The sequence below is a fragment of the Podarcis vaucheri genome (genome assembly GCF_965113315.1).
Source record: "Podarcis vaucheri genome assembly, chromosome: 3".
Classification (NCBI taxonomy): domain Eukaryota; kingdom Metazoa; phylum Chordata; class Lepidosauria; order Squamata; family Lacertidae; genus Podarcis; species Podarcis vaucheri.
Window position 1 is genome coordinate 79,242,349 of NC_138761.1, and position 24,527 is coordinate 79,266,875.

At 42.5% G+C, this 24,527-nt stretch overlaps 2 protein-coding genes across 4 annotated transcripts in view; one reads left to right on the forward strand and one right to left on the reverse strand.

The window, feature by feature from the left end:
* MMS22L (MMS22 like, DNA repair protein) overlaps positions 1–10,826 on the forward strand; it is a 73,919-nt gene extending 63,093 nt beyond the window's left edge. For both annotated transcript variants that reach the window (XM_082216611.1, XM_082216612.1), the window contains exons 21-25: positions 902–1,116; positions 3,341–3,507; positions 4,429–4,525; positions 6,303–6,470; positions 8,478–10,826. In XM_082216611.1, coding sequence (XP_082072737.1) covers positions 902–1,116; positions 3,341–3,507; positions 4,429–4,525; positions 6,303–6,470; positions 8,478–8,544 — 714 coding nt within the window. In that variant the 3' untranslated portion in view covers positions 8,545–10,826. The remainder of the gene's footprint in view (positions 1–901; positions 1,117–3,340; positions 3,508–4,428; positions 4,526–6,302; positions 6,471–8,477) is intronic.
* Positions 10,827–15,018: 4,192 nt separating this feature from the next.
* Positions 15,019–24,527, reverse strand: part of KLHL32 (kelch like family member 32) — a 69,496-nt gene continuing 59,987 nt past the window's right edge. For both annotated transcript variants that reach the window (XM_082216645.1, XM_082216644.1), the window contains 3 exons: positions 21,015–21,207; positions 19,522–19,616; positions 15,019–17,593 (listed from right to left, as the gene is read on the reverse strand). In XM_082216645.1, coding sequence (XP_082072771.1) covers positions 17,432–17,593; positions 19,522–19,616; positions 21,015–21,207 — 450 coding nt within the window. In that variant the 3' untranslated portion in view covers positions 15,019–17,431. The remainder of the gene's footprint in view (positions 17,594–19,521; positions 19,617–21,014; positions 21,208–24,527) is intronic.

Sequence of the window (24,527 nt, forward strand, 5' to 3'; positions counted from 1 at the left end):
CAGAGCATACAAAAAGTCATGGACAGAAACCCATCTTAACTCTTAGCTGGGATAAAAACCCACCAAAGATTCATGTAAAATAAGAAAAATGTCCAAAAATAATATCCCAGGTATGAAACAGATGAGCCTTATGGGTGAGATACAGTAAAGCTTAATTCTACGTGCAAAATACCACTCCAGGTTTTTTAAGTCTAAGCTACAGTTCCTGAAATCAAATCATTTTTGAGTATATGCAAAAGTAAACATTAAAAGTGAAATATAAATATTATAAAAATAATATCTGTAAGCAATACAGTATAAGAATATTTTTTGAAAAATGACACTTCTAGAGCCACAATGATACCCAAGAGATTTTTTGCCCCATGGAACATCCTTCTCTCCCCCCCCCCCCAGCATGCCTTTCATCTCACTTGAAGTATTTTGTTTTTGTGTAGGTTATTTTTGGGGGATGTTTCTGATTCTTGTGCCTTTCTTGTAGTTGCAGGTGTGCATTCCCTTTCAAACATTACAAAAACATCAAATCCCACAGGTTACTTCAAACCTTATGTTGTGGACTTCCCCACCCCAGGCTTCATTATGCTGCTATGCATTTGATACCACATTTTTAGGATCATTTGAAGGAACTTCTCCAGTGTTTCTACCTTTAGTTTCACAAGGTGGTTTTAAAAAAAACAGCACCCAAAAATTCCTATTCCGTCTTTTTTAAAACTCCAAAACCTCTAGAAATTGATGACAGTCCCTGTAGTAGTGTTTTCAGGCAATATAAGCCAGGCTCCCCCATTATGTAGCCAGCAACATTCAGTTTTGCTCGGTCATTCAGACTTTTTGGCAATGGGAATTGTTTTAGGATAATGGTGAATTCCTCGTGTTGTGTCTCTCTCCCCCCCCCCCCATTTCGTAGGGCTTGTCCTTTATATGCTGCCAGTCTCAGACTCAAGGGGCCTATTTGAATCAGTTGCTAGGAAATGCAATTCAGCAGTATTTTGGGCGCTTCCTCTCTTCCTCACCTTCCGCTCCTCGAGCTGGACAGCAACACCCTATTTTGCTGGCCATGTGCAGCAGCACCACCATCCCAGGAGTCTTGCATCTCCGTAAGACCACTATGCAAGTCATCAGGTAATGCCCAGGAAAAGCGGATATGATGTATTTGACATTACCATTCTCCCCAGGTAAAGAGTTTCAGGGGCATCTTGTGTTCTTATAGAATACCGTATTTTTCGCTCTATAACACGCACCCGACCATAACACGCACATAGTTTTTAGAGGAGGAAAACAAGAAAAAAAATATTCTAAATGAAACAGTGGATGTATGATTTTTGTGGTTCATGCTGTGGCCACAGACATGTGATCTGACGGTGAGTTTGGAGTAGCCCAATGCAAAAATCCTGAGGATCCATGTGGATCCATGCTTTGTAACCACGTTTTTGCACCACTGCGACCCTAGGCAACAGTGGGTGCGTGATTTTTTTGGTGCAGGCTGTAGCCATGGACATGCTATGTTATCTGATGGTGAATTTGGGGTGACCCAGTGCAAAGATCCTGTGGATCCATGCTTTGTAACCACGTTTTTGCACCATTGCAGCCCCAGGCAACAGTGGGTGCGTGATTTTTTTGGTACAGACTGTAGCCATGGACATGTAATGTGATCTGATGGTGAATTTGGGGTGACCCAATGCAAAAATCCTGAGGATCCATGTGGATCTGTGCTTTGTCACCACATTTTAAATGGGGAGGGAAGGAAAGCAAAAAGCAAAAAAAGATTCTGATTTACCAGCCGCGTGTAGAAAGTATAGATTAAGATATATGATATACAGCATATAAATCCAGAGATTTCCATGTCTCACTCTGCAATCCAGCCTGCTGTTACTTACGAGCAGGGAAGCAGGGTTTCTCTTCCAAACAAGCATACTGTCTCCCTCCAGCAGTACATTGCTTGGAGAAGCTGTAATTTGGAGGGGGCCTGGGGGCAGGGCTCTCTGCTTTTGGAAAATAAATGAGAAACCTACCATTGTAAAAGCAAAAGTCGTTCCCCCCACCACCACCACCCAAGTCAGCCCTCTCTCTCTCTCTCCCACCTGCATGCTTTTCGGCTGCCTGCGAGTCCCTAGCACGGAGAGGAGGAAGTGGTGGGCTGGAGCCTGCACGCAGTGTGACTAGGGAAGATTAGAAGGAAGGACGCGATCCTTTCCTTAACCCTCTGCTTGCCAGGAGGGCAGGGGATTCCCTGCTCTTTGTTGAGTTTGAGCAAACGCAGCAACAGAAGCGGGCGGGCAGTAAGACCCTAAGGCAGAATGCAGGAAAGCTTCTGCCTTCCCTCTTCCCTCCTCCCGCCCGCCCGATCTTATTTTTGCCTATTTTGCCCCTGCGCTCCGGCGAGTGAGCTCCAGGGACCACACATTCGCTCAATAACACGCACAGACATTTCACCTTACTTTTTAGGACAAAAAATCTGCGTGTTATAGAGCGAAATTTACGGTAAGTTGTGAAAGTTTGGAAACCACTCAGGGATATGCCGGTTTTGTTAAACACTAGAAAGTACTCACGTTATTATTATTTTTTATTAAAAGAAAAACTGCACAGAAATGATTGTTTATTTATGACTCACTTCTCATGAGGCATCCAGGAGTGGTTTACAGATATAACTTATATAAAACAGTTACTTATATATAAACAATTCTATCTGTCGATTGGCAGTGTGTTGTAGTGGTTAGAGTGCTGGCCTAGGACCTGGGAAACTAGGCTTCAAATTCAGTCATGAAGTTCACTAAGTGACCTTGGGCTTCACCTGCCTCTCACCCAGCGTACCTGATGCGGCTGTTGTGACGATAAAAGTAGAGAGTTCCACATATGCCACCTTGAGTTCCTTGGTTATATATTCCTTAGTGGGATATAAATGTTTGTGTGTATGTGTGTGTGTATACATGCACATAGAATTTAAAAAACACTTATAAATATTAACAACAGTTTATCGCAACAGTACTTACATAAAATCAACTCCAAGATAGGTACCAGCTGGGATGAAGATTTTTAGAAGGCTTGTTGAAAGAGCAACAGCTTTAGAAGGCGCCTATCTGATGTGCAATGGGAAGTGCCACACTGAAGGCCTGATTCCAGCTTTGTGCAGAATTGACCTCCCGATAGGATAGCATCTACAGGGTGAGGTGACCTCATCAAAAAATGCGTAGATATAAAAGTATTTGAGTGGAAGCTGAAATAGAGGCATATGGATTTGTTTGAATAATAAGCAAATGTGAATAAATTGCTATATTGTTATTTATCCAAATGAACATGAGATAGGCACTGCTGATTCACTTTTGGACCCTTTCTGATTGCCTTCCAGTGAAAGTTACCTGTCGTTCAAAGGTCATGCCCCTCCTCCTCGCCTGGCTTCAGTTCTCGCTTTCATTATTGAAGCATTTCGGAGGACCAAGAGCATTGAAATGTGTGACGTGCAGCTGCTGCTCCCTTCTGTGTTGAAATGCCTTGTGCTGGTTAATGAACCACAAGGTGAGCTTGTGAACTTACTGGGTTTTTTAAAAAATAAAATAAAAAAAATACTTTAGAGCAGGGATGGGCAGAATGTACATAGGGATCTACTGGTAAATCTCTGGATATTTTGAGGAAGATGGTCAAGGACTTCAGACTCCCCTTCTATTAAACTGCACTGCAGAAATTAAGACCGGAGTGGGGGGAATAACCAGGAGTGCATTTTTGTGTGTTGAAGGACTGGGTTTCATGCAAGTTTTGTTCTTGCCTTAGAATTCTATATTTGAACTGTGTTTCTTTCTATTTGGGTTTTCTAGCACACAACAAGATAGCTCACAGAAGCCTGAAATCTGCCTACCCCTCCTTTAGAGCATAAGCAAAGAAACAGGTCTATGCCTTGAGCAGCTCACTATCTACAGCAGGCATAGGCAAACTCGGCCCTCCAGATGTATTGGGACTACACTCCTGTTATCCCTGACCACTGATCCTGTTAGCTAGGGATGATGGGTCCCAAAAGATCTGGAGGGCCGAGTTTGCCTATGCCTGGTCTATAGGCATGCTGGCATCCACACAAACTTATCAGGCATTTGAGTAGTCTAGGGTGCCTTCTTGGGTTGCCAAATCCCCAGCTTAAAACGAGCCGGGTTCTACTCTGTCATGAACATACCCTTTACAAAGGCCAGAAGTAAGGCCCACTGAGTTCAGCAAACATTTACTCCTAAGTAAAGCGTGTTAGGTTTGTAGAAAAATCTGCAACTGCCAGTTGAAATTTATTCTTGTAGTAACAGAATGAGCCTTTTGCATCAGTTTAAGCTTGTGCCACTCAAAATGGATGGTGTGAGAGAGAGAGAGAGAAAGAGAGAGAAGCAAGCCTATATTGTCTCCCAGAGCTGTTTTCCTCTATTGACTATTAGAAAGCTCCATGTGATTTGTTTTCTGCAGTTAAAAAACTGTCTACAGAGATTCTACAGTGTGTTGTAGAAGGCTGCCAAGCGGGGTCAGGAGGAGAGCTTGCCACCCAGCTGATTTCTGTGTTTAGGTAAGTAGAAAACTGGCCAATTGGCACTGAAACGATTGCAAGGCATTTGACAGAAAACATGTTCTTTTAAGCAACTAATTATCCCTAACATAATTTGAAGTTGATTGTTTATAGTACTCCCATTCTTGGCAAAGCGGGTTGTCATGTGAATTGGCCAAAACAAGAAAGGGGAAACTATTTAGAACGAAGCCACGTTCATTCCCTTCCCCCACCCTCAGTGGATTTTAATGCCATCGTACAAAGAAGGCATTGCAGGCTTAAAAACACAGGGGCGCATGTTAGGATAATCCTCGGACAGAATTGCATATCATCCCTGGCAGGGAACTGCCTCCCACCTCCATGGCGTGTGGGTGACTTTCCTCTTGTGAAATTATCACACCATCATCAGCAAGTACGATTTGAGCCCTGTTCAGATGCTGAATTTCCCCATGTGATTAGAATTGAGTGAGGAACAGCAGGGATGCACTGGCTACCCCTCTGCTCTGTGGCTTTGCTGTGCCTGCCTCCATCTCCCTTTATGCCTTAGAGGGCAAATGTCTGCAGTTGGGAGCCTGACATAGATCTGTGCCTGGGGTTCTTTTGCATTCACTATCTCACACCACTGTTAAGCCGGTGCAACCTAGAGGCTTGAACAAATCATGAATGTGAGAATTTGTCTGGGGCTCCCTCATTCATTCATTTATCACTTGATTGTTAGGAAACCTCTAAGTGGCTTACAAAAATACAAAACAAAACATTGACATTCTCAATAACTTTTTTTTTAAAATCCACTTAAAAGCAGGTACAGTGGTACCTTGAGTTACAGATGCTTCAGGTTACAGACTCCGCTAACCCAGAAATAGTACCTCGGGTTAAGAACTTTGCTTCAGGATGAGAACAAAAATCGCACGGTGGTGGCAGCAGGAGGCCCCATTAGCTAAAGTGGTACCTCAGGTTAAGAACATTTTCAGTTTAAGAATAGACCTCCAGAACGAATTAAGTTCTTAACCTGAGGTGCCACTGTATTTTAAAACATTTGAAACACAAAAGCATTTGTGTTAGAAAGTTTGGAGGGGATCCCTGACCCCAAAATGTGAATTCAGAATTAGCTAATGCTAGCAATACTTGCAGTCAAGTGAATAGTTACGTTTCTTTTGGCACTAGAGTCCTCTTAGAAGTGGGGACAAGGGGGTCACCGATATAGGTTTCTTGTCAGATTAAAAGCTTGAATCAAAATGATGAACTATTAAAAGAAGGAAAGGGTGCATATTTTGGCCAGAGAATTTCATTTAAATTTGGCACACTTCTTCAACAAGTGATAGCTAGACGGAAAGGTAAGCTCAGCATCCCTCTGAAATTCAAATTTCCTAAGATTAACATTGACTCTACATGATTTTGTCAATTTACCCTTATCACACCCAGGGGCACAGGGTGGAATTTTAGATCACTTGTTGTATCAGAAATGGATAAAGGGCTTTTCATCAAAGTTTTAAATTGTCATTTGTACAAACTATGGTTTACCATAATGTTTTGAATTGAGTACTTTCTCCAGCACATGCTGTATTGAAACAATAAGTGTTGTATACTTCCTCGATTAGTGGTTAGCTTTTACATTGTTTATATTAAAAATGTGTATATATTATATTACCATACTCCCTTTCTTGCTGCTTCTAGATCTGATCCTATGAGCTCCCTGGACTCGTTTTCAAATAGAAGTACATATTTATTCAGTAGAGTTTGTTTTCTGAGAATCAGTTTTTTTGTACCTTGCACTAAATGCCCTTGTTTCTTCCTTCAGGCAGTTTATCCAAGATTACACTACTGTGTATGATAATCAAGTTTACAGCATCTTGGAAGCAGTGGCAGTCTTGGACCAGTCTCTAGTTATCAGCCTGATTCCTGCTATGACAGAGGCCCTGAGGAATTCAGAGTACAAACAAGGTCTTGGCAGAAACGCTGTGCAAAGGTATGTTTGGGGATTACGGTTGCTTTTGGGTGATGAACAGAAGTTCACTCTCTCCACAAAAGGCCTATTTAAACTTACAGTGTAGGTTTCTCCAGTTAAATTCTTCCTAGATACTTAGCAAATATGGATGAGATTTATGAAATGAAACACCTTTTTGTGTTTTGTTAAATGCTTTACATCGAAATATGCCAGTAAGCTGTTATCAGAGGCTGATCGCTTCGCAAAGGACTCTGCTTTTTTGGCTGTGTGAACCCTGTCTTATTTTCTGTTAGATTTTTGTTTAAATATAAGCAGTATATAAATTGCCCCAATAAATGCTTATTTAATTACCTGTTGCTTTCCATGCAAACATCATATAGTGGGTCCCCACCCCCACTCCATGTATAAGTAGTAGGCTAGTGTGACACTAAGGGTCTTTGGTATGTGCTTGAAAAGCAGGCTCTCAGAATTAGAAGGAAATAAAAGTCATATTATTTTTGCTGCTCCTGGCAAATATCTTTTATCAGAAGGAAGCTGATTTATACAAAGCTTGCCTCTCCCCACAGCTTCTGCATTTCTTGCATTTCAGTGGTTTTCAAACTATGCTGATGCTTTCTGTAGGCTATGGAAGTGGAAACAGAAGCCAGTTTAGTCCTGCAACTATTTATATTATTATTAATAATAATAATATTTATTGAATTTATATACCACCCTATAACCGGAGGTCTCAGGGCAGTTCACAGAACAATTAAGGACTTCCACTCATTATGCCTTGTCTGAGTCCACTTCTTAAGGTCAAAGGAATTGTTACTGACGTAGCATAGGCACGCAAGTCACGGCCTCTGCTTAAATAATTGCTGGATATCTAACTTACATAATTTTTAAATACAGGGTTATCTGACCAGGAAAACCGGCTCTTGAAGCAGACTCGCATCTGTATCACAATATCCACCTGGTCTCCAGATGGATGGATACAAGTGATGCAGATGGTTAGGTGCATCATATTAAATCAAAGTTAGATTGAGTCTAACTATGGTGTCTAGCAGGGGTGAGAAGCCTCACACCTAGAGGCCAAATGCAGCCCTCCTGGCCTCTTTATCTGGCCTTGCTTCACATCCTCCTTGGGTGTTTTTGTCACGGCTGAAATGTGCCCTTGAGTTCTGGCAATGCTTCTTGCTTCCTTGGAAGGAGAACAGAAGGGGGGGTGAGTTTGAGTAGAAAGTTCACATTTGTTGCTCCACCCAGAATAGAATGAGGCCCTCAGGCTGAAACGGTTAGAATCACAGAGTTGGAAGGGCTCCCAGGGGTCATCTAGTCCAACCCCCTGCAGTCCATGAATATTTTTGCCCAACATGGGGCTCGAACCCATGACCCTGAGATTAAGAGTCTTATGCTCTACTGACTGAGCTATCCCACATCTCTGTTTACAGAACAACCCTTACTGGCTCTTTGGCATGGCCATGGTTTTCATTAGACATTCTGCACCTGCTTATACGTGGGTGGCGCTGTGGGTTAAACCACAGAGCCTAGGACTTGCAGATCAGAAGGTTGGCAGTTCGAATCCCCATGACGGGTGAGCTCCCGTTGCTCGGTCCCTGCTCCTGCCAACCTAGCACGTCAAAGTGCAAGTAGATAAATAGGTACTTCTCTGGCGGGAAGGTAAACGGCGTTTCCGTGAGCTGCTCTGGTTTCGCCAGAAGTGGCTTAGTCATGCTGGCCACATGACCCGGAAGCTGTACGCCGGCACCCTCAGCCAATAAAGTGAGATGAGCACCACAACCCCAGAGTCGGCCACGACTGGACCTAAGGGTCAGGGGTCCCTTTACCTTTACCTTTTTACGTGCTTATACAGGTACTCAGCGTTCTTTCATTTCCCAAGGCTTCAGAACAGTTCTGAGGTTGATTTCCTCAAATTCCCCTGAAGTAACCTACGAGTGACATGACTGATTTCTCAAACTCTGTGACACTGGTTTTAATTAAAGTGTTATATACTTTTTTGATTTGTTTTGTTTTTTTACTCCTTAACAGAGAAGCCTATAAAAGACTCTTATCTCTGCTCCAAGAGGCTGGACAAATGGAGATACTGAAGCTGTGAAATGAAACACATTAGCAGCACGCCGATTGTTACTTTCCGCACAGTCATTGCAAGGAATGCTGGTCCTTTATGGAGACTGCCAATTCCCTGTCTACAGGTGGACGCTGTCTTAGCTTTAAAATGTGCACTTGGTCCCTCGGTAGCCTTTGGCTGTAACGTTTTAATAGTGCACGCAATGTGGGAAGGTGATGCAGTAGTGCCAATGTTTTTCTCTTCCATACGGCAACTGCAAAACCATTGAATCCTAGTAGCAGGGACTATCAGAAGGAAATGACAACAAGTAAAGGAAAGTTGATGACTTAAGGTATTGTTGAAGGGTCCCCCCCCCCTTTAAAGCAAAAATAGTCAAAGGGCAGCAGCAAAGGTAATCTCTAACAGTAAAGTTTTTTTCTGCTCTAATGAATCAATACGCTGTGGCTGTCAGGCCTTTCATTCTGACACCTTGAGTGATGTTTTGCTCACAAACACTTCATATGAGCTTGGCGGCTGCGAGGGGGTTCAATCTAAGCAAGGCCAGGGTTAGGTCAGGATGCTTCAGCCCCCTTATGTTAACAGAAGAGCTGGTGTCCGTGTTGCGTGGAACGGTGACAGCTGTCCTAGCATTGTCCCTGTATTAAAAATGTGTAGATGCGCACTGCAGAATTCAACCTCTTAACCCCCTTCTCTGTTGTCCTTGTACGGTTTTGCTCCTTGTACGGTGGAGCGAGCCGCGCTCCCATACTTGAATAACAAGGGCTGGTGCAGTTATAAGAATTGCTACCCAGGTCACTATACAAATGTCATCAATTCCTTTTCTCCCCACCACCCCAGTTTTCTATTATCAGCATAAGAATCCCTAGCAAGGAAAAAAAGTTTCAACCAGATTCTAAGACAGGGAGGAAGGAATGCAGGTGCAAAAACATATTAATTCAAATCTCTGCTTACTTTTTTTTTGCATCACATATGATTACATTTTGTATGTAGTAAATTGGATTTGTTAGATATTTCAGAATGTTTATGGTATTTTATCCCTACAGTTCTGAGCTCTATCATAATTCTCCCTGTAATTTCCAAATTTATTTGATGTATGGAATTCACGCTTCCATTAAATTACACAATCTTAGCAACTTACAAGTCATTTGAATTGCAGTAGTGAGTTGTATGGACTTGGCGGCAAAGTCAGGGAACCAAACTAACTTTTCAGAGTTAATGATGAAAGACTGGTTTTTTTGTGTGTGTGTCTATCAATTACTGCCATGGAAACTTCTCCATAATCTTGTTCAGAGCCTTTCTGTATTGTTACCGTATTCTTATGTAAAGGTAGTAGATTATCTCTTTCCTAAATCAACTATCATTACTTCAGATAATACAGTAACTAAAAGCCTCTCTTAGGCTACTTAATATTGCAGAGCATGGAGGTTCTTTTTATTATGAAAGTGACTTTTTGAACCTGCATTGTAGCTTCTTGTAAGCTCCTACACCTGGGAGTTTTATTCATCTCAAAAGGCCTCCATTTCTAGAGGGGGGGGGAAATTAAGCCTCTTCAAGTGAGATGCCTTCAAAATCTGAGTCTCAGATAACATCTTTAGCATAGACTTCTTCAAAATGAAGCCTCTGTCTTCTGAAATAATAGAAGTGTATATTGTAACAAACTGTCTAACGGAACAGAGTGTTTTTTATTATTTCCAGAATAATTAATACTTAACTGGGATTTCTTTTTCTTTTCTTTTCTAAAGGTTTATGTAAAAGTAACATTGCTCTCAGTGCATAAAAAATTACTTGTTAATGTTTCCAGTTAAGCAGTCAGTTGAAAGATTTATTAACAACTTCCTTTGAAAATACTATCAAATGACCACTGACAAATGACCATATATCTGTGGCTTTATGCAATAGATATGATTAATAATATTGCAAGTGAGGTTTGTAAGGTCTTCTAGCTGGTTAACTAGAGAACTTCCAGAAAGTAGGAAACTGAAAAAGTGATTTTATAGCCCACAAAAAATGATGGAAACTGAGCTGCATTGATCCGTTTCTGTGTTGTATATATTTGTGTGTGGATGCCAAAAGTTGTTTATGCTTATTTTAACATTGCTTTGTTATAAAGTTGTTTTGTTTTTATGGTAAATTCATTTATAAAATTCAGGACCACAAATCCTGATCATGGAACCCACTTCAAAGCAAGTATGGGTCAGAAGTATGTTACCTTGATTTATAATTGCATGTCTAGAAAGACTGATGTCAGTGTGACAACCCTACAGTATTCTAACTGATTTGATTGCAAACTAAAAATCCTTTTATTGTGACTTGCTTCTTAACCTGTTTCTGTTTCAAACTACGTCTGGCTTTGAGAAGGTGTGACAGCTGTTGCTGTGATCACATCAAACTGATAAAAGGAACCCATCAGTAGACTGCGTTCCAGAAGGTCCACTGTGCACCTATTACTTTATTATTCTCATCTGTATAAAGGGGAATGTTCCACATTGCAGTAGGGAATTCTTCACAGAACGAAGGAAGCCCCTGCATGTATGCTTTGGAGCAGAGTGGGGGGGTGGGTCCTATTAGATCACCAGCTGTTACTATTTTTAAAGAATATCTTCAGAAAGTGTACTGCTAATTAACTCCTGAACCAAATCTGTTTGACCCTAGTAAGGATCTTAGTACCTGCAAATCTCAACTTGTCAATTTATAGTTATTAGTAGATGACAGTTGGGGCCTTCAAAGCATTGTAGCAGATCCGAGTAGAATCCCACCAAACTCTTTAGTGGGTGACGGAATCAAATGAAGGCTCCCTTTCCGTCCGTCTTGTTTCCTCGCCAACGATGTCAACTTTTCCAAGGCAGTAGATTAGCGAGAAGGAATAGAATCATAGAATTGTTGACTTGGAAGGGACCCTGAGGCTCATCTACTTCTTCAACCCCCTGCAATGCAGAAACATGCAGCTGTCCATACGGGGATCGAACCTACAACCTTGGCCTTATCGGCACCATGCTCTAACCAACTGTGCTGATATCCGTGGTATCTATCACCAGCGCGGGGGGTGGGGGTGGGGCATACATGTGTCCATTGAGGCCTTTCCTAGCATCCACAGGGCTTCTTTCCCAACTGAAATTAGGCTTGAAAGAAGCATTCTGTTGTAGCCAATGCATACCACAGCTGTTTGCAGATGAACTCATAGGCACCAAAATGGACACCTCTATAAGTAAGTGAAATGTATTGCACTCAGCCAGAATGCATACTTCCTCTTCTTGCATTCCAGTCCACTCCTGTATATACATGTTTCATGCAAACTGCAAAACTTTGGAGAGGGCTTGGGACTTTAACTGGGAAGCCTATTGGACTTGGCCCCATTTTATTTTATTTTTCTGCAAGGGGAGAGTGCACTTGGTGGAGAACCTCACCTGACCAGTTTCCATCTTCAGTAGTCAGCATGCTGATGGACAAGGTAAGAAACAGACTAATATAGTTTGAGGGTCTGCTCTAGAGTATTTGGGGACCATTTTTGTGACAAAGTTTTTCCATCTTTTTTTCCTCCGAGATGCTTCTATTCTCCATACCTGTGTTGCACTGTACATCTGGATGGTAAGTCTTATCTTTCAGTTTTGTATGATTTTCTACAGTGCTATATGTTTCAATGCTCTTTTAATCCAGGCTCCTCTTGTAAACTTGAAAGAATCTGGGTGCCTCCGTTACATTTTCACTTTAGTATAGGGAAAGAAAAAAAGTCTATTACGTGACCACCTTCACCCCCCCCCCCCGAATTGCTTAGTTTCTTAAGCATCAAATGATTGTCCATGATACTGTAAAAAGAGGGGGGTCATTGTTGCAAAATTTCATACTAATTGCCATCATTCACAATTATATGTACATCCACTTTGTAAAATTTCCCATTTTTTTATTGTTGGGAAGATGAAGATGTGTTTTAAATTACAAGAGAGTTTCATTTCAAATTAAGTGATGAAGCCTCTTCCTTGTCACAAAAGCTTCTAAGATCCAGGGGGTGTAAAAGATACCTTTTATGATAGAAGAAAGCATGGGGTTTTTTTTATATATATATAAATCTAAATAGTATTTGGTATAGTTTTCCTGGCAAGTTATCATAGATACACTAAATGGATACATCTAAATGGACCAGTTTGTCAAGAAAATAGGTAATGCTTATTGTGCTCAGTTTCTTCATTTAATTTCATGTCTGGACACAGAAGTATTCCAAATATTAACTGAGACAGGCATGAAAATGGTTAGGAATCAGATTTGCTTTTATAAAAAAACAGTTTCAGACACACAATCTGCTCATCAGATCAATATACTAAGAGCATTTTACGACGTTTGTATGAATTTGCTGATGGAATCTTACTTTTCTAATGCCATATACAACACCCTGGTGAGCAGTGGGCAGTTTGCAAGTGTTTGTTGAAGCACCTACTCCTTTGGTGTCTCATGATATTCTGGCAAGTTAGCAGCCTTTGCTTCTCTCCTCCCCACTCCACCTCTTTTATGGTAGTGAATAGGTCTGCTTCTGGCTGTCCAGAAATGCACATTGGCTTATTTCAATATGTTTTCTTTGAGAAACTGTTACTATTGTTCCCAGACCCTTCTTAGTCGGCCATTTTAGCTGAGCTCAGATGTTCAACCTAGCTCAAATTGATGTCTTCGAATAATTTATCTCCTTCTTCCTATTCAGTCCATAAATGTTGCAATTTTTCTTTCCTTCTGCTTCATAGTGTTTATCACATACTAAAAATAGGAATTCTCTAGCCAGTATAGACATTTTATTTTCCCCTTTAGTCTGAGAACCAAGTTATTTCTTTGATGGTGGAAGAGGTTCTTGTCGTATGGGTGGGCCTGCTGGGAAGGTTTCTGATCACATCAGGACCCCTCACACCTGCTCCACAGGCCACGTTTTGGCCCAAAGTCCCGAGGTTCCCCATCTTTGCTTTATCTATAGACTTCTTAGTGAGGTGGCTACTGCTGTGCGTACATTTTATTAATACGAGCAACAGTGGGAAATGTCTTGGTCACATGGCTTGCTCTTATGTTGTGGTTCACAATCATGTAAGCAATGCATAGATGATATGACATAACATGTGCAATTCAGTTTGTGTGAGACTTGGATGATGCAGAGTCTTCAACTATGTTCATCCAGTTGTGCTCAGTCGTGCTCAGTGGGACTTGCATGCAGATTTCCCAAGTTCATTAATTTACTGGAATTAAAGTTATAGGTAGGCTCGGTAAAAACAAAAAAACTTGGTTGTTGAAATTTGCTTTATCTGACATTGCAAGCACTAGTTGCTATGTAGTGTCATAAACAGACCTGCTGAAATGCTCCCTTTCCAAATTGAAATCTAATTGGCAGTCCTCCAGATGCATTCACACTTAAGAGTTTTTTTCTAATACCAAGAGAGCATTTTTTATGTCTTAATGTCTGTTGTGCAAGGCACATTGGATGCCAGAGCAATGGATAATGCATACCTCTGCAACAAGCATGGTTTACAAATCTGTATAGTTGTTCCTTTCTTTCCACACTAGAAGTACCATTGAATGAATGGCAGGTGTATCTTCCTCACCATTAGAAAAGCACAAATTGGAAAGTCAAACCTTGCAAAGCATAGCAAGTTGCCACGTTTAAAGATGTGAAGCTGAACATCCTGTGCCTGAGATTGCAACACGGTAAGTGGCTCTTGCAAACCAATTATAGGCAGGTTGCTTAATATAGTGGAATATCATGAAAATGGTGAGCCGTTTCTTTCAAAACTCAAGAGGAACCAGACAGACTAGATGCATATTTGTTTTGGGAATACTGTACTGCAATTCCTACAACTTGGATCTAGCTGAACAGGCCGGTCAGAGACCCAGAAACAATTTATTGTTCAAAACATACTTTGGGAGAAATGAATTTGCATCGAGTAGATTTTCTAGAGCTGAATTTTTTAATGAACATTTGTGCTTTGGTATGCCAAATGTGAATTCATATCTCCAACTGTCACTGTAGTTAACAGATATGAATGCTTTTTAGCACTTAAGATTGATATAGTCTTAGCATCCTAGTAAGAAATATTTTAACTGATAAGAGTTTATGGTTAGAAATTATCTGTGGTGTGCATTACTCATCCTATGCAAAATGTGCCATGACTTGATGTCACCTATTCTCCACAGTGGAGGGATCCATTGGTAGTGGTGAGGAAGAACTTTTGCTGATTCTGTTTGTCTTCCTGTAGCCTCCAAAGCTATCTCCCTCACTATTCTAGAGGGTCTTCCAAAACCTCTTAAACAGAGCAGGAGATAGGTAACGAGTCCCCTCCACCCATTTCTAGTGCTTATCTATATGCACTGTAGAAATTGCATCCTTGCAAGGGTGGTTTCATCAGGTCAAGTGTTTGCGTGCAACAGACTGTCTCTTGCAACACCTTTATGTGTGGTACAGGTCTTAGGAATAGTTAGCATGCACATAATAGTTTTCAAATGTAAAAACATTGTGAGGCAGAGATGATACAGTAGTCAGACAATAAAGTTTTATTGTAAACTGTACATATGCCTGTAATATAGAATGGAGGCACATTTGTATGAATGTTTTCTGGTAGTAACTTTTACCTATGCAGCTGGCAGCTTCTTGAACTTAGTTTGTGAATTCACACAGCAGACAAACAAAATGGTTCCCCTTGTAACTGTGAGTTGACCAATTTTATTTTCAAGGTTTTCAAAAATATGAAGATATTGTACATTAATAAAACTAAACTTGGAGCTGTCAGTAAGAATGGCCTGCATGGATGAAACTGAAATGTTCCATCAAATGGGTATTATACAGTAATGACTGCAGAAATGTGAAGGTGATAACCCAGTTATATCACCCCACTTGTTCAACTGACATGTCATTTGGCGCAAAAGTCAGGGAGAGAAAGGGGAGCCCATTGCGTTCACCGTCGTGACTGGCTCTCTCCCTTAGGGCCTGTGTTCTAGTTCGTTACTATCAGGTATTCATAGTCACGATTGTTCATTGGACAGGAAGCCAAGACTTAGGGACCCTGGCTCTGTGATAGAGCATATACTTGTAGGAAGAAGGCCCCCGGTTCAATGCCTGGTACCCCCACTTGAAAGGAACAGGTAGCACATGTCATAAAATGGCAGCTGCATGAGACCATAGTAAGCTGCTGTCAGTCAAGAGCAGACAGCGGAAGTTAGATGGAGCAATAGGCTGACACAGCATAAGGCAACTCCTGCTAGACAATGGAGATGTATTGTTTCCAGACAAGGTTCTGTATAATTTTGGGAGCCATGTGTTGATATTTAGCACTCGAAAAACCCACTGGCTCCAAAGCATTCTCTGACCTGACTACCTGTTAGTTAAGACAACTGTGAGGAAGTAATGCAGACTGCAAAATAGGCTCCTCCAGTCCAAAATAAAAAAGCACAATATTTAGGTTTCCTAACAATACAATTTCCAGTGCTCCCAACTATACATAAAATGTGTGACTAATTTTATTGAAACTGCCCACTACCACAATAAGTAAAGAATATATCCCTCCTTTCTAAGTGCAAACTCTTGTAACAGTTGCACTTCCAAAACTGTATTGGGGGAGGGGGCAGTGCATAGCATATCTTAATGCTAACTGCTTTGCCTTGCAACATTCAAGCTGGTTGCTACTACCTTTCCCCAGCAACAGGATCCTCAAGTTAATGTGAATGAAATACTGTTTCCCATGTTCTCTTACTTATACATTTTTAGTTGTTAAATCCCTCTTGCCTTTTTTCTTAACTGTAAGTGCTAAAAATTGGGAAGGCTAGTATAGAGCAGTGCAAAATTGCCCAGGGCCAGATGCTCAATCAGTTACTTTAAATTGCTCTTTAGGGCAAACTTAAAATAGGCAAAAATAAATTTCAGAATGGTCTCTAGACAAGAGTTGTTCTCCTTGCAGCTTTTGCCAAATGAAGATATTGGAATAAAGCAGAATGGGGTGGGGACAGCTTTCTTAAAAGTTTCTACTAAATAGTTCTGTAGTTTCAAAAACCACTTTGGATACAAAGACATACAAACTCAAGCTTAACGAACAAACTTCACTATGTCTAAGTTGCAATTCAAGGTCTAATTCTATAGGGAACACTACAGCAAGGCGTTACAACAACCTTTAATGTGCCTGTCTCACTCCTCCGTTCTACATGACACATTTGTTCTGTTGATAGCACCACCTAGCTGCCTTTTCTCCAGCATAAACTTTTAATAACTACATTGCTTTTAGTCCAGCCTTTAACCCTCACCTCCATGAGGCAGTCATAAGAAACATCTGGTTCTTCAGAGGCTAACAGAGCTCCTTACACCTGCAGTTGAGAAATGTTGGAATGCACAGCAGTTACAACTTCAAGATTTTTCTAAGATCAAGAGCAAGTACTCAGATAAGTCCTTTTCCAGCCTTTTTTTTAATGAAGTCCAAACTCATTGCAGTCGTAGCCCACAGTTTGAGAATTTCTATGTTTCAGTGAAAATTCATTTTTTGCACGTCTTTGACAGTACCTAGTGCTAGAAGCAACAACCTATGGAACTAAATCAAGGATCCCTTTTTTGCCAAATATATTAAATTGCATATGTAGTATTATGTTTCCTCATTGACGTATCACACTCTCTTTTGCAAAGCACTTTGGGAAGTCAGTAATCCTGGCAGATCCTTATAAGTGTGAAGCCAAATAAACTGCATAAAATGTTCCTAGAAATACTTAGTGAGCAAAGATGCCCAAGCCCTGCTTGAAGGTAGGAGGGTCTAGGTGCAATTCTGGCCCCTTTTCATTAGTGTTCTTTTTGGCTTCTACTGCATTTAATACAATAAAGAATTTCAGAACAATTCTTCCCCTTTTGGTTGATTCGAAGATGAAATCAGGATGGATGAAGCAGCTTTCTCTCTCGTCAGTCATGCTCCTTTTCTCACATAGTGCCTATCTTGTGATGAGGCACTTGCAGAGGCTGCAGGTTGGGGCATGTTGAGTAGGGTGCCGGAAGGAAGCAGGCAGCTATCCCATTAGAAGGAAAAGGCAAGGTGGGCCCATAGAAAACCTCTTCTTTTCCTTCCTTACTAACATCCAGCACCTAGTAAGAGCCAAAAACAAGGTGGGTAAAAGCTTAAATATTTATCATGAACCAAAGGCAGCTTTATGTATTGCTGTTCCACTGATCTACCTATTCTATATAATCAAAGTTATGTGCCAGCCATCCCTGAAAACAAAAGAAAATACCGTATTTTTCGCCCTATAGGACGCACCGGCCCATAGGACGCACCTAGTTTTCAGGGGGGGAAATCAAGGGAAAAAATATGATTCCCCCCCCCCCCGCAGCTCTGGGAGCAGCAGACAGGCTGCACGTAGCCTGTGCGCTACTCCAAGACCTTCTCCCTGCTTTTGCGGGAGGTGGCGGAATTCCCCCACCTCCCGCAAAAGCCCACAGGAGCCCCACTTGACTCCTGCGGGCTTTTCGACCAGGAGGGAGAAGGGACTGAAAGGGCCAGTCAGTCCCTTCTCCCTCCTCGGGGAAAAGCCCCCAAGAGCGGCGCGCTCTTTAAAGGGTGCGCGGCTCCTGCGGGCTTTTCTAGGAGGTGGGGGAATTCCCCCACCTCCTAGAAAAGCTGCAGAGCCCCTTTAAAGAGCGTGCGGCTTTTGCGGGAGGTGGGGGAATTCCCCCATCTCCCGCAAAAGCCCAAAGGAGGGTTGGAGAGTAGCGGGAAGGCGTCGCGCGCCTTCCCGCTGCCCCTCATCCTCTGGGGCTAGCGATGGGGGAAGCGCTGCTTTCCCCACCACCAGCCTCAAACAGCAGACTCTCCTGGCTTCAGCGGAAGCAACGTGAAGCCTCTGGAGCGCAGGCTTCGGAGGCTTTGTGTTGCTATCGCTGAAGCCAAGGAGTCTGCATTCGCCCCATAAGACGCACCCACATTTCCCCTTCATTTTTGGAGGCGAAAAAGTGCGTCCTATAGGGCGAAAAATACGGTACCCAGAATTTGAGCACTGTGCACCTGTTGCAAACAAGTTGACCCCAGCATGCCTGAATTGTTGCCATGCTCTATGGCACAGCGCTGGTCTACACATTCAACAGAGTGACGCACTGCTTCAGACTACAAGTGAGGACTAAGAGTGTAACTTTTTAATGCTCTCAAATTTAAAATGATTTGCAGTAAGAAAAATGACCACAGTAAGCAAGTCAAAAGCTGTGATCTAACTATGCAGGCGCCAGGCTCAATAACAGCAACAGGTCTTACATGTATTGTAGCAAACACTTGTACAACACCCCACTTCATATTAAATGCTGATCTCCTCCAATACTTGCATACTACAGTACATAGAAGAATGGCAATTAAATATTTGCATCATTTTTTTTTCTTATTTCCATATATTTTAGTCATTACAAATGGCTTCCTTTCATGTATGTAGTAGAAAAGATTGTGTCTAAATACTTCCTCTCAAAATCAATGAAAACTTTTTAAAAATGATCAGTGTAAAGCACATTTCTTGTTAGAGACACAGCTTTGAGGATTTGTTTTAAGGAAAGATCAATACTTGGCACACTCTAAAGGCATGCAATTTTTGTAAATCGCCTAAACATACATTCTTAAAACAATGTGAATTGATGTTAAAGACCAGGATTCCTACCAAAGTTTTCATTGGGAATCAGCACACATGCACATGTCAACTCTGTTGGTGCCCTTCTATTTCTGCTTAAGCATACTTATTAAAAACAAGAGTTAAATGGTAGCAGTGGAAAATAAATGTATGTGGCTGTACTACTATGAAGACTGCTGAACAAGCAAGCACTTTTTACCTTTACCCCGATGAGCTTTTTAAAAGTAAGTGTTGTTGCCAACTTATGATCCTAGCAGTTTAAACAAGTTGCTTTTCCTCTTTTCTTAGAAGTTTAAATCAATTGCATAGGTCTGTTTCACCAAAAAGATATCCCAGTGTGAACAATTCTGGAAAAGGTAACCTTGCAATACCACTGGGAGAGACTCGAAAGGAGACTAAACCACTGACCTGGATACATGCGGAGGGTTCATTTGTCCAAAATGAGTAGCCACCAACTAAGTATATTCTGCCATTGTGAACAGCAACTCCCGATTCATTTTGGCCTGAAGCAGAAAAACAAAACCTTATGTGTTTGTTAATCATTCACATATATATTATAAAACTACTTCTATCCTGTGGGATGCTGCACATAGATTCAGCTAGCCAGCTGTTTACATGGAAACATTGCTATAATCTCTCTTAAAACAGAGTCAACAGACAAGCTTATTGGTACATTTCCAATGTTTTTGAAGAATCTAAAATAGTACAACACACCCATGCAAGTTGTAAGTTCTACTTATTGTAAATTTCTCCTGCTGTTGCACACATTTGCCCAAGCATTTCTATTTAAAGGTAAAGGTAAAGGTACCCCTGCCCGAACGGGCCAGTCTTGACAGACTCTGGGGTTTGTGCGCCCATCTCACATCTATTGGCCGGGGGCCAGCGCTGTCCGAAGACACTTCCGGGTCACGTGGCCAGCGTGACAAAGCTGCATCTGGCGAGCCAGCGCAGCACACGGAACGCCGTTTACCTTCCCGCTGGTAAGCGGTACCTATTTATCTACTTGCACCCGGGGGTGCTTTCGAACTGCTAGGTTGGCAGGCGCTGGGACCGAACGACGGGAGCGCACCCCGCCGCGGGGATTCGAACTGCCGACCTTTCGATCGGCAAGCCCTAGGCGCTGAGGCTTTAACCCACAGCGCCACCCGCGTCCCCATTTCTATTTAAGTATATTTTAAAAACATGTACGGCACTCTTCAGTGTTTCTATTCCCACCGTGCACCAAATAATTGCTATTTTGAGGGGAATGGGTTATCTCACAATCAACAGCTGATGTACAAGCTGTGTTCTTGCACTGGTATACACCACAGTCAGATACAAGTGGTCTTTACTGGTTGTGATAGCACTGGTCACTTTTAGAGCAGGATAAAGGGCACCTGAACTTGTTTTAACAACTCCCCATCTTCTGTCTTTGCAGTTGATTAGCAATAATAAGCCACCTATGAGCAAAAGACAACAGTAGCAGGTACTGGTCATAGGATAGAAGGAGAAAGACTGGAGTAGAGCAGGCTGGCAACAACTTTTGCAGCCCCACCCAATAAAAAGAAGAGCTTCTAAATAAGTTGCCCTACATGACGGGGCTGGCCTGACAAGTCAAAAGTGGTGCATGTCTGGGATGAGGAGAAGTAGTGTTTTCAGCACTCCGCACATTTAATTATATGAAGTAGGGAAAGTAATCCAGATATTTCCTCTTGTATCACAGAGTATCCAGCACTGGGCTCCTGTTGGTCTATTGCTTTGATGCCAGAACTTGCATGAAGCTGGTTGTGTTTTGCTTCCCTTGCAAATCAGCAAAATCCAAAGCTCAAACAGTGCAAACTAACTGAATTTAAAAGTGAGGGAGGAGGGAAGAATTTGACTTGAAACTTTGCTCTACTAAAATACACAAACAAAATACTTGCCTGTCAGCAGACTGAAGTTGCAGCGTGTCCACTGGTCAGTGTCTATATTGTAGGAATCTATGTGGCGGACAAGAATCCTGTCATTGTTATAATCCAGATCATTGCCTCCTAAAACGTACAGCTTCCTTTGCACAGCTGCCATTGAATGGTAGACTCTTCTCTGCAACATGGGGCTCCGGCTAAGCCATTTATTCTGTAAATATAAACATAAGAGAACTGGTTCACATTAATTTCTATAGGGGGAAAAAATCTTCTTTCTTACTAGGTTCAAGGTGGCTTGCAATAAATGTTACCCATATAGCCACATCAAAATAATGTTTGAAAATTAAGTAGTAACTTAAGTTTTCATAGCCTAAGCTATTAAAATTAACCCAAATGAATGAAAATTTAACCAAACGTTTTCCCAGGCAGAAAAGTCTTGCTTGGTGCCCTTTTATTTCTCAATGTGTATCTGGTTAGGTAAACAATAGTGATATTTTTAATTGGTAAAAGAAGAGGTGAAACAAATTTATTATTAGAAGAATGGAGAGTAGTGTGCATGAAACAGTGGAAATCGTAAAACAATTGCACCATGTAGCCCCCATAATGTATAGCTATCCGTTATATTGTGTATTATTTGGCTAGGAGGAATTAATATTTGCATTAGCAGTCCAGTCCCTTGACACAGAACTATAGACACCATCTGCTTTGCAAAGCCTGCCTGCATCCCCTGATTATATCTTAGCTTCCTCCACAGCAGTGACTGCCAGGTAAGCTGCTAAGCACTGCAAAGGCAAGGAAACAGAGGGGCCTGGTGGGGTCATTCCTAATAAGCCAGTGTGTGAATACTAATCAGCAGTGGAGAAGCAGAGGTCACCCCAGCCTGCCTGTTGGCAGGTAGCTATGTGCTCAGTGGCAGATGGTAGGCATTATCAGCACTCCACAAAGGCCTAGCGCAGAAACAGGCACTAGCACCGAATTATAGAGGTATTGAGATTCTGTGCAAGGCGCAAGCAGATGTGAGGTTCTTCCAGTGCCCACCGTATACAATATGCCAGCAGAATTTTTAAAAAGAGCGTGTGTGTAAAAACATGAAGCCGACCTCATTGTAAGAATGCTAACACACACTTTTCTACCTATTAACTGTTTGTGTTTGGGGGCTCTGGCCTAAAAGGAGCCCAAGTATGCAGAGGGCCAGAAAGTGGGAAGAAACAGCTTCTGAGCCCCCAAAGGCAACAAATTATAATACACATAAAAAACGGGAGCATTAGAAAATGTAAATAAATAGGCAGGATGTTATTTTGTTCATCGTGAGGCTGAAACTGCTGTTGACAAACATTTGCATGCAAAACAAATCCTAGGCTTCATACAGAGAGAAGTCAACTGTGCTAGGTTTTGGTGCAAGAAATGCAGGTATTTCTAAGGGGTTTAAGGTGGCTCAGTGCACTGCTAAAATCAAGCCCCTTTTCTGTAATCACAAATCACTATTTTACCAGCAAATGGGACTAAAGAATGCATGAAATCTGTCTAAAGCTGGAAGTAGAAATTATACAAAGCAGATGGCTTCTGGTGGTGAATAAGGCAGCTTCCTGGGTCTGTTCTCAACATCTTCTCTCAACTTTTAGTGCAGAACTTTCCAAACTTTTCATGTCGGTGACACCTTTTAGACATGCATCATTTTGCAACACAGTAATTCAGTTTTACTAGCAAAAACCAGAGGTTAAACTAACCCCTTTCCAGCCCCGGGAGGAGCGCAGGGAGTGTTCACACAACACAACTACGCATTGCAGTCGACACACTTTGGAAAGCTCTGATTTAGTGGAATTTGCGCCACATTGTGTTTATCCGCCAACACCAACGATGTGAAATGGAAGTGCACAAATGTCATATTATAAGGCACATTGCACCAAATATTATTTATTTTCAGCAAACATTTAGTACATTTGCATCCAGCCTTTCTTCAAGGTAGTGTAGGTCATTCTTTCCTTTCTACTCTATTTTATCCTGTCAGCCATGTTTGAGGTAGGCAAGGCTGAGATAAAGTGACTAGTCCAAGGTCATCCAGTGAGCATGTGGCTGAATGGGCTTTTGAACCCAGGTCTCTGAAGCCCTGCATTTCCACCCATTCTTCCCTAACCTGGTGTTCCCAGCTGCTGGACTACAGGGAGGCTGGTAGCAGATGGGAGTTCAAGATTTCAGAACACTGTTCCAACCATGACACAAGGAGAAGAACAAGATACAGAACTGCCTTTACCTGTTATGTGTTGTTAGGTTCTTTTAACTGGTTTTTATTTCATTAGGAGAAGAATATTAACTGAATGATTAAGAATCTGGTCTAAAGGTTCCTCAGAAAGTTGCACTACTATACACTTGACTGCATTCCAAAACATAGCTAAGTCTGCATAACCCCACTGATCTCAATGGGCATCAGAACACTTACCGTATTTTTCGCACCATAGGGCGCACCGGACCATAGGGCGCACCCAGTTTTTAGGGGGGGAATTCAAGAAATAAAATCTTCCCCCCCCCCCCGCAGCCCCAAAGAGCAGCGTACAGGCTGCACACAACCTCTCCCTGCCGGAGGGGTTGCGTGCAGCTATGGATCAAGCCAAGGGAGCGAGCGGGATGGATCCCGCTCGCTGTTTTGGCTTCCCCTAGCCCCGTGCAGCCTCTCCCTCCCGGGAGAGGCTGCGTGGGGCTAAAGAATCCATAGCCCCGTGCAGCCTCTCCTTGGCAGAGGGGTTGCGCGCGGAAGCCAAGGCAGCGAGCAGGATGGATTCTGCTCGCTGTTTTGGCTTCCCCTTTAGCCCTGTGCAGCCTCTCCTTGGCGGAGGGGCTGCACAGGGCTTTACTGGGAGGTGGGGGGATTCCCTCACCTCTCCCAAAAGCCCGCAGAAGCCGTGCAAACCCTTTAAAGAGATCGCGGCTTCTCCTGGCTTTTCTGGGAGGTGGGGGGATTCCCTCACCTCCTGCAAAACCGGCAGAAGCCGTGCGCCCTTTAAAAGGGCTGCACGGCTTCTCCTGGCTTTCCTGGGAGGTGGGGGGATTCCCTCACCTCTCGCAAAAGCCTGCAGAAGCCGTGCAACCCCTTTAAAGGGATCGCGGCTTCTCCTGGCTTTTGTGAGAGGTGAGGGAATTCCCCCACTTCCCGCAAAACCGGCAGAAGCTGCGCGCACATTAAAAGGGCTGCACGGCTTCTCCTGGCTTTCCTGGGAGGTGGGGGGATTCCCTCACCTCTCGCAAAAGCCTGCAGAAGCCGCGCAATCCCTTTAAAGAGATCGCGGCTTCTCCTGGCTTTTCTGGGAAGTGGGAGAAGGGACTGATGCCGCCAGTCAGTCCCTTCTCCCTCCTGTTGAAAAGCCCTCAAGAGCTCACGGAGCTTGTGTGCGGCTCTTGGGGGCTTTTCCCGCCTGCCTCCCCCCTGCATTCGTTCCATAGGACGCACACACATTTTCCCTTGCTTTTTAGGAGGGAAAAAGTGCGTCCTATGGTGCGAAAAATACGGTAAGTCTGAGTTGGACTGTGGCTTTTGTG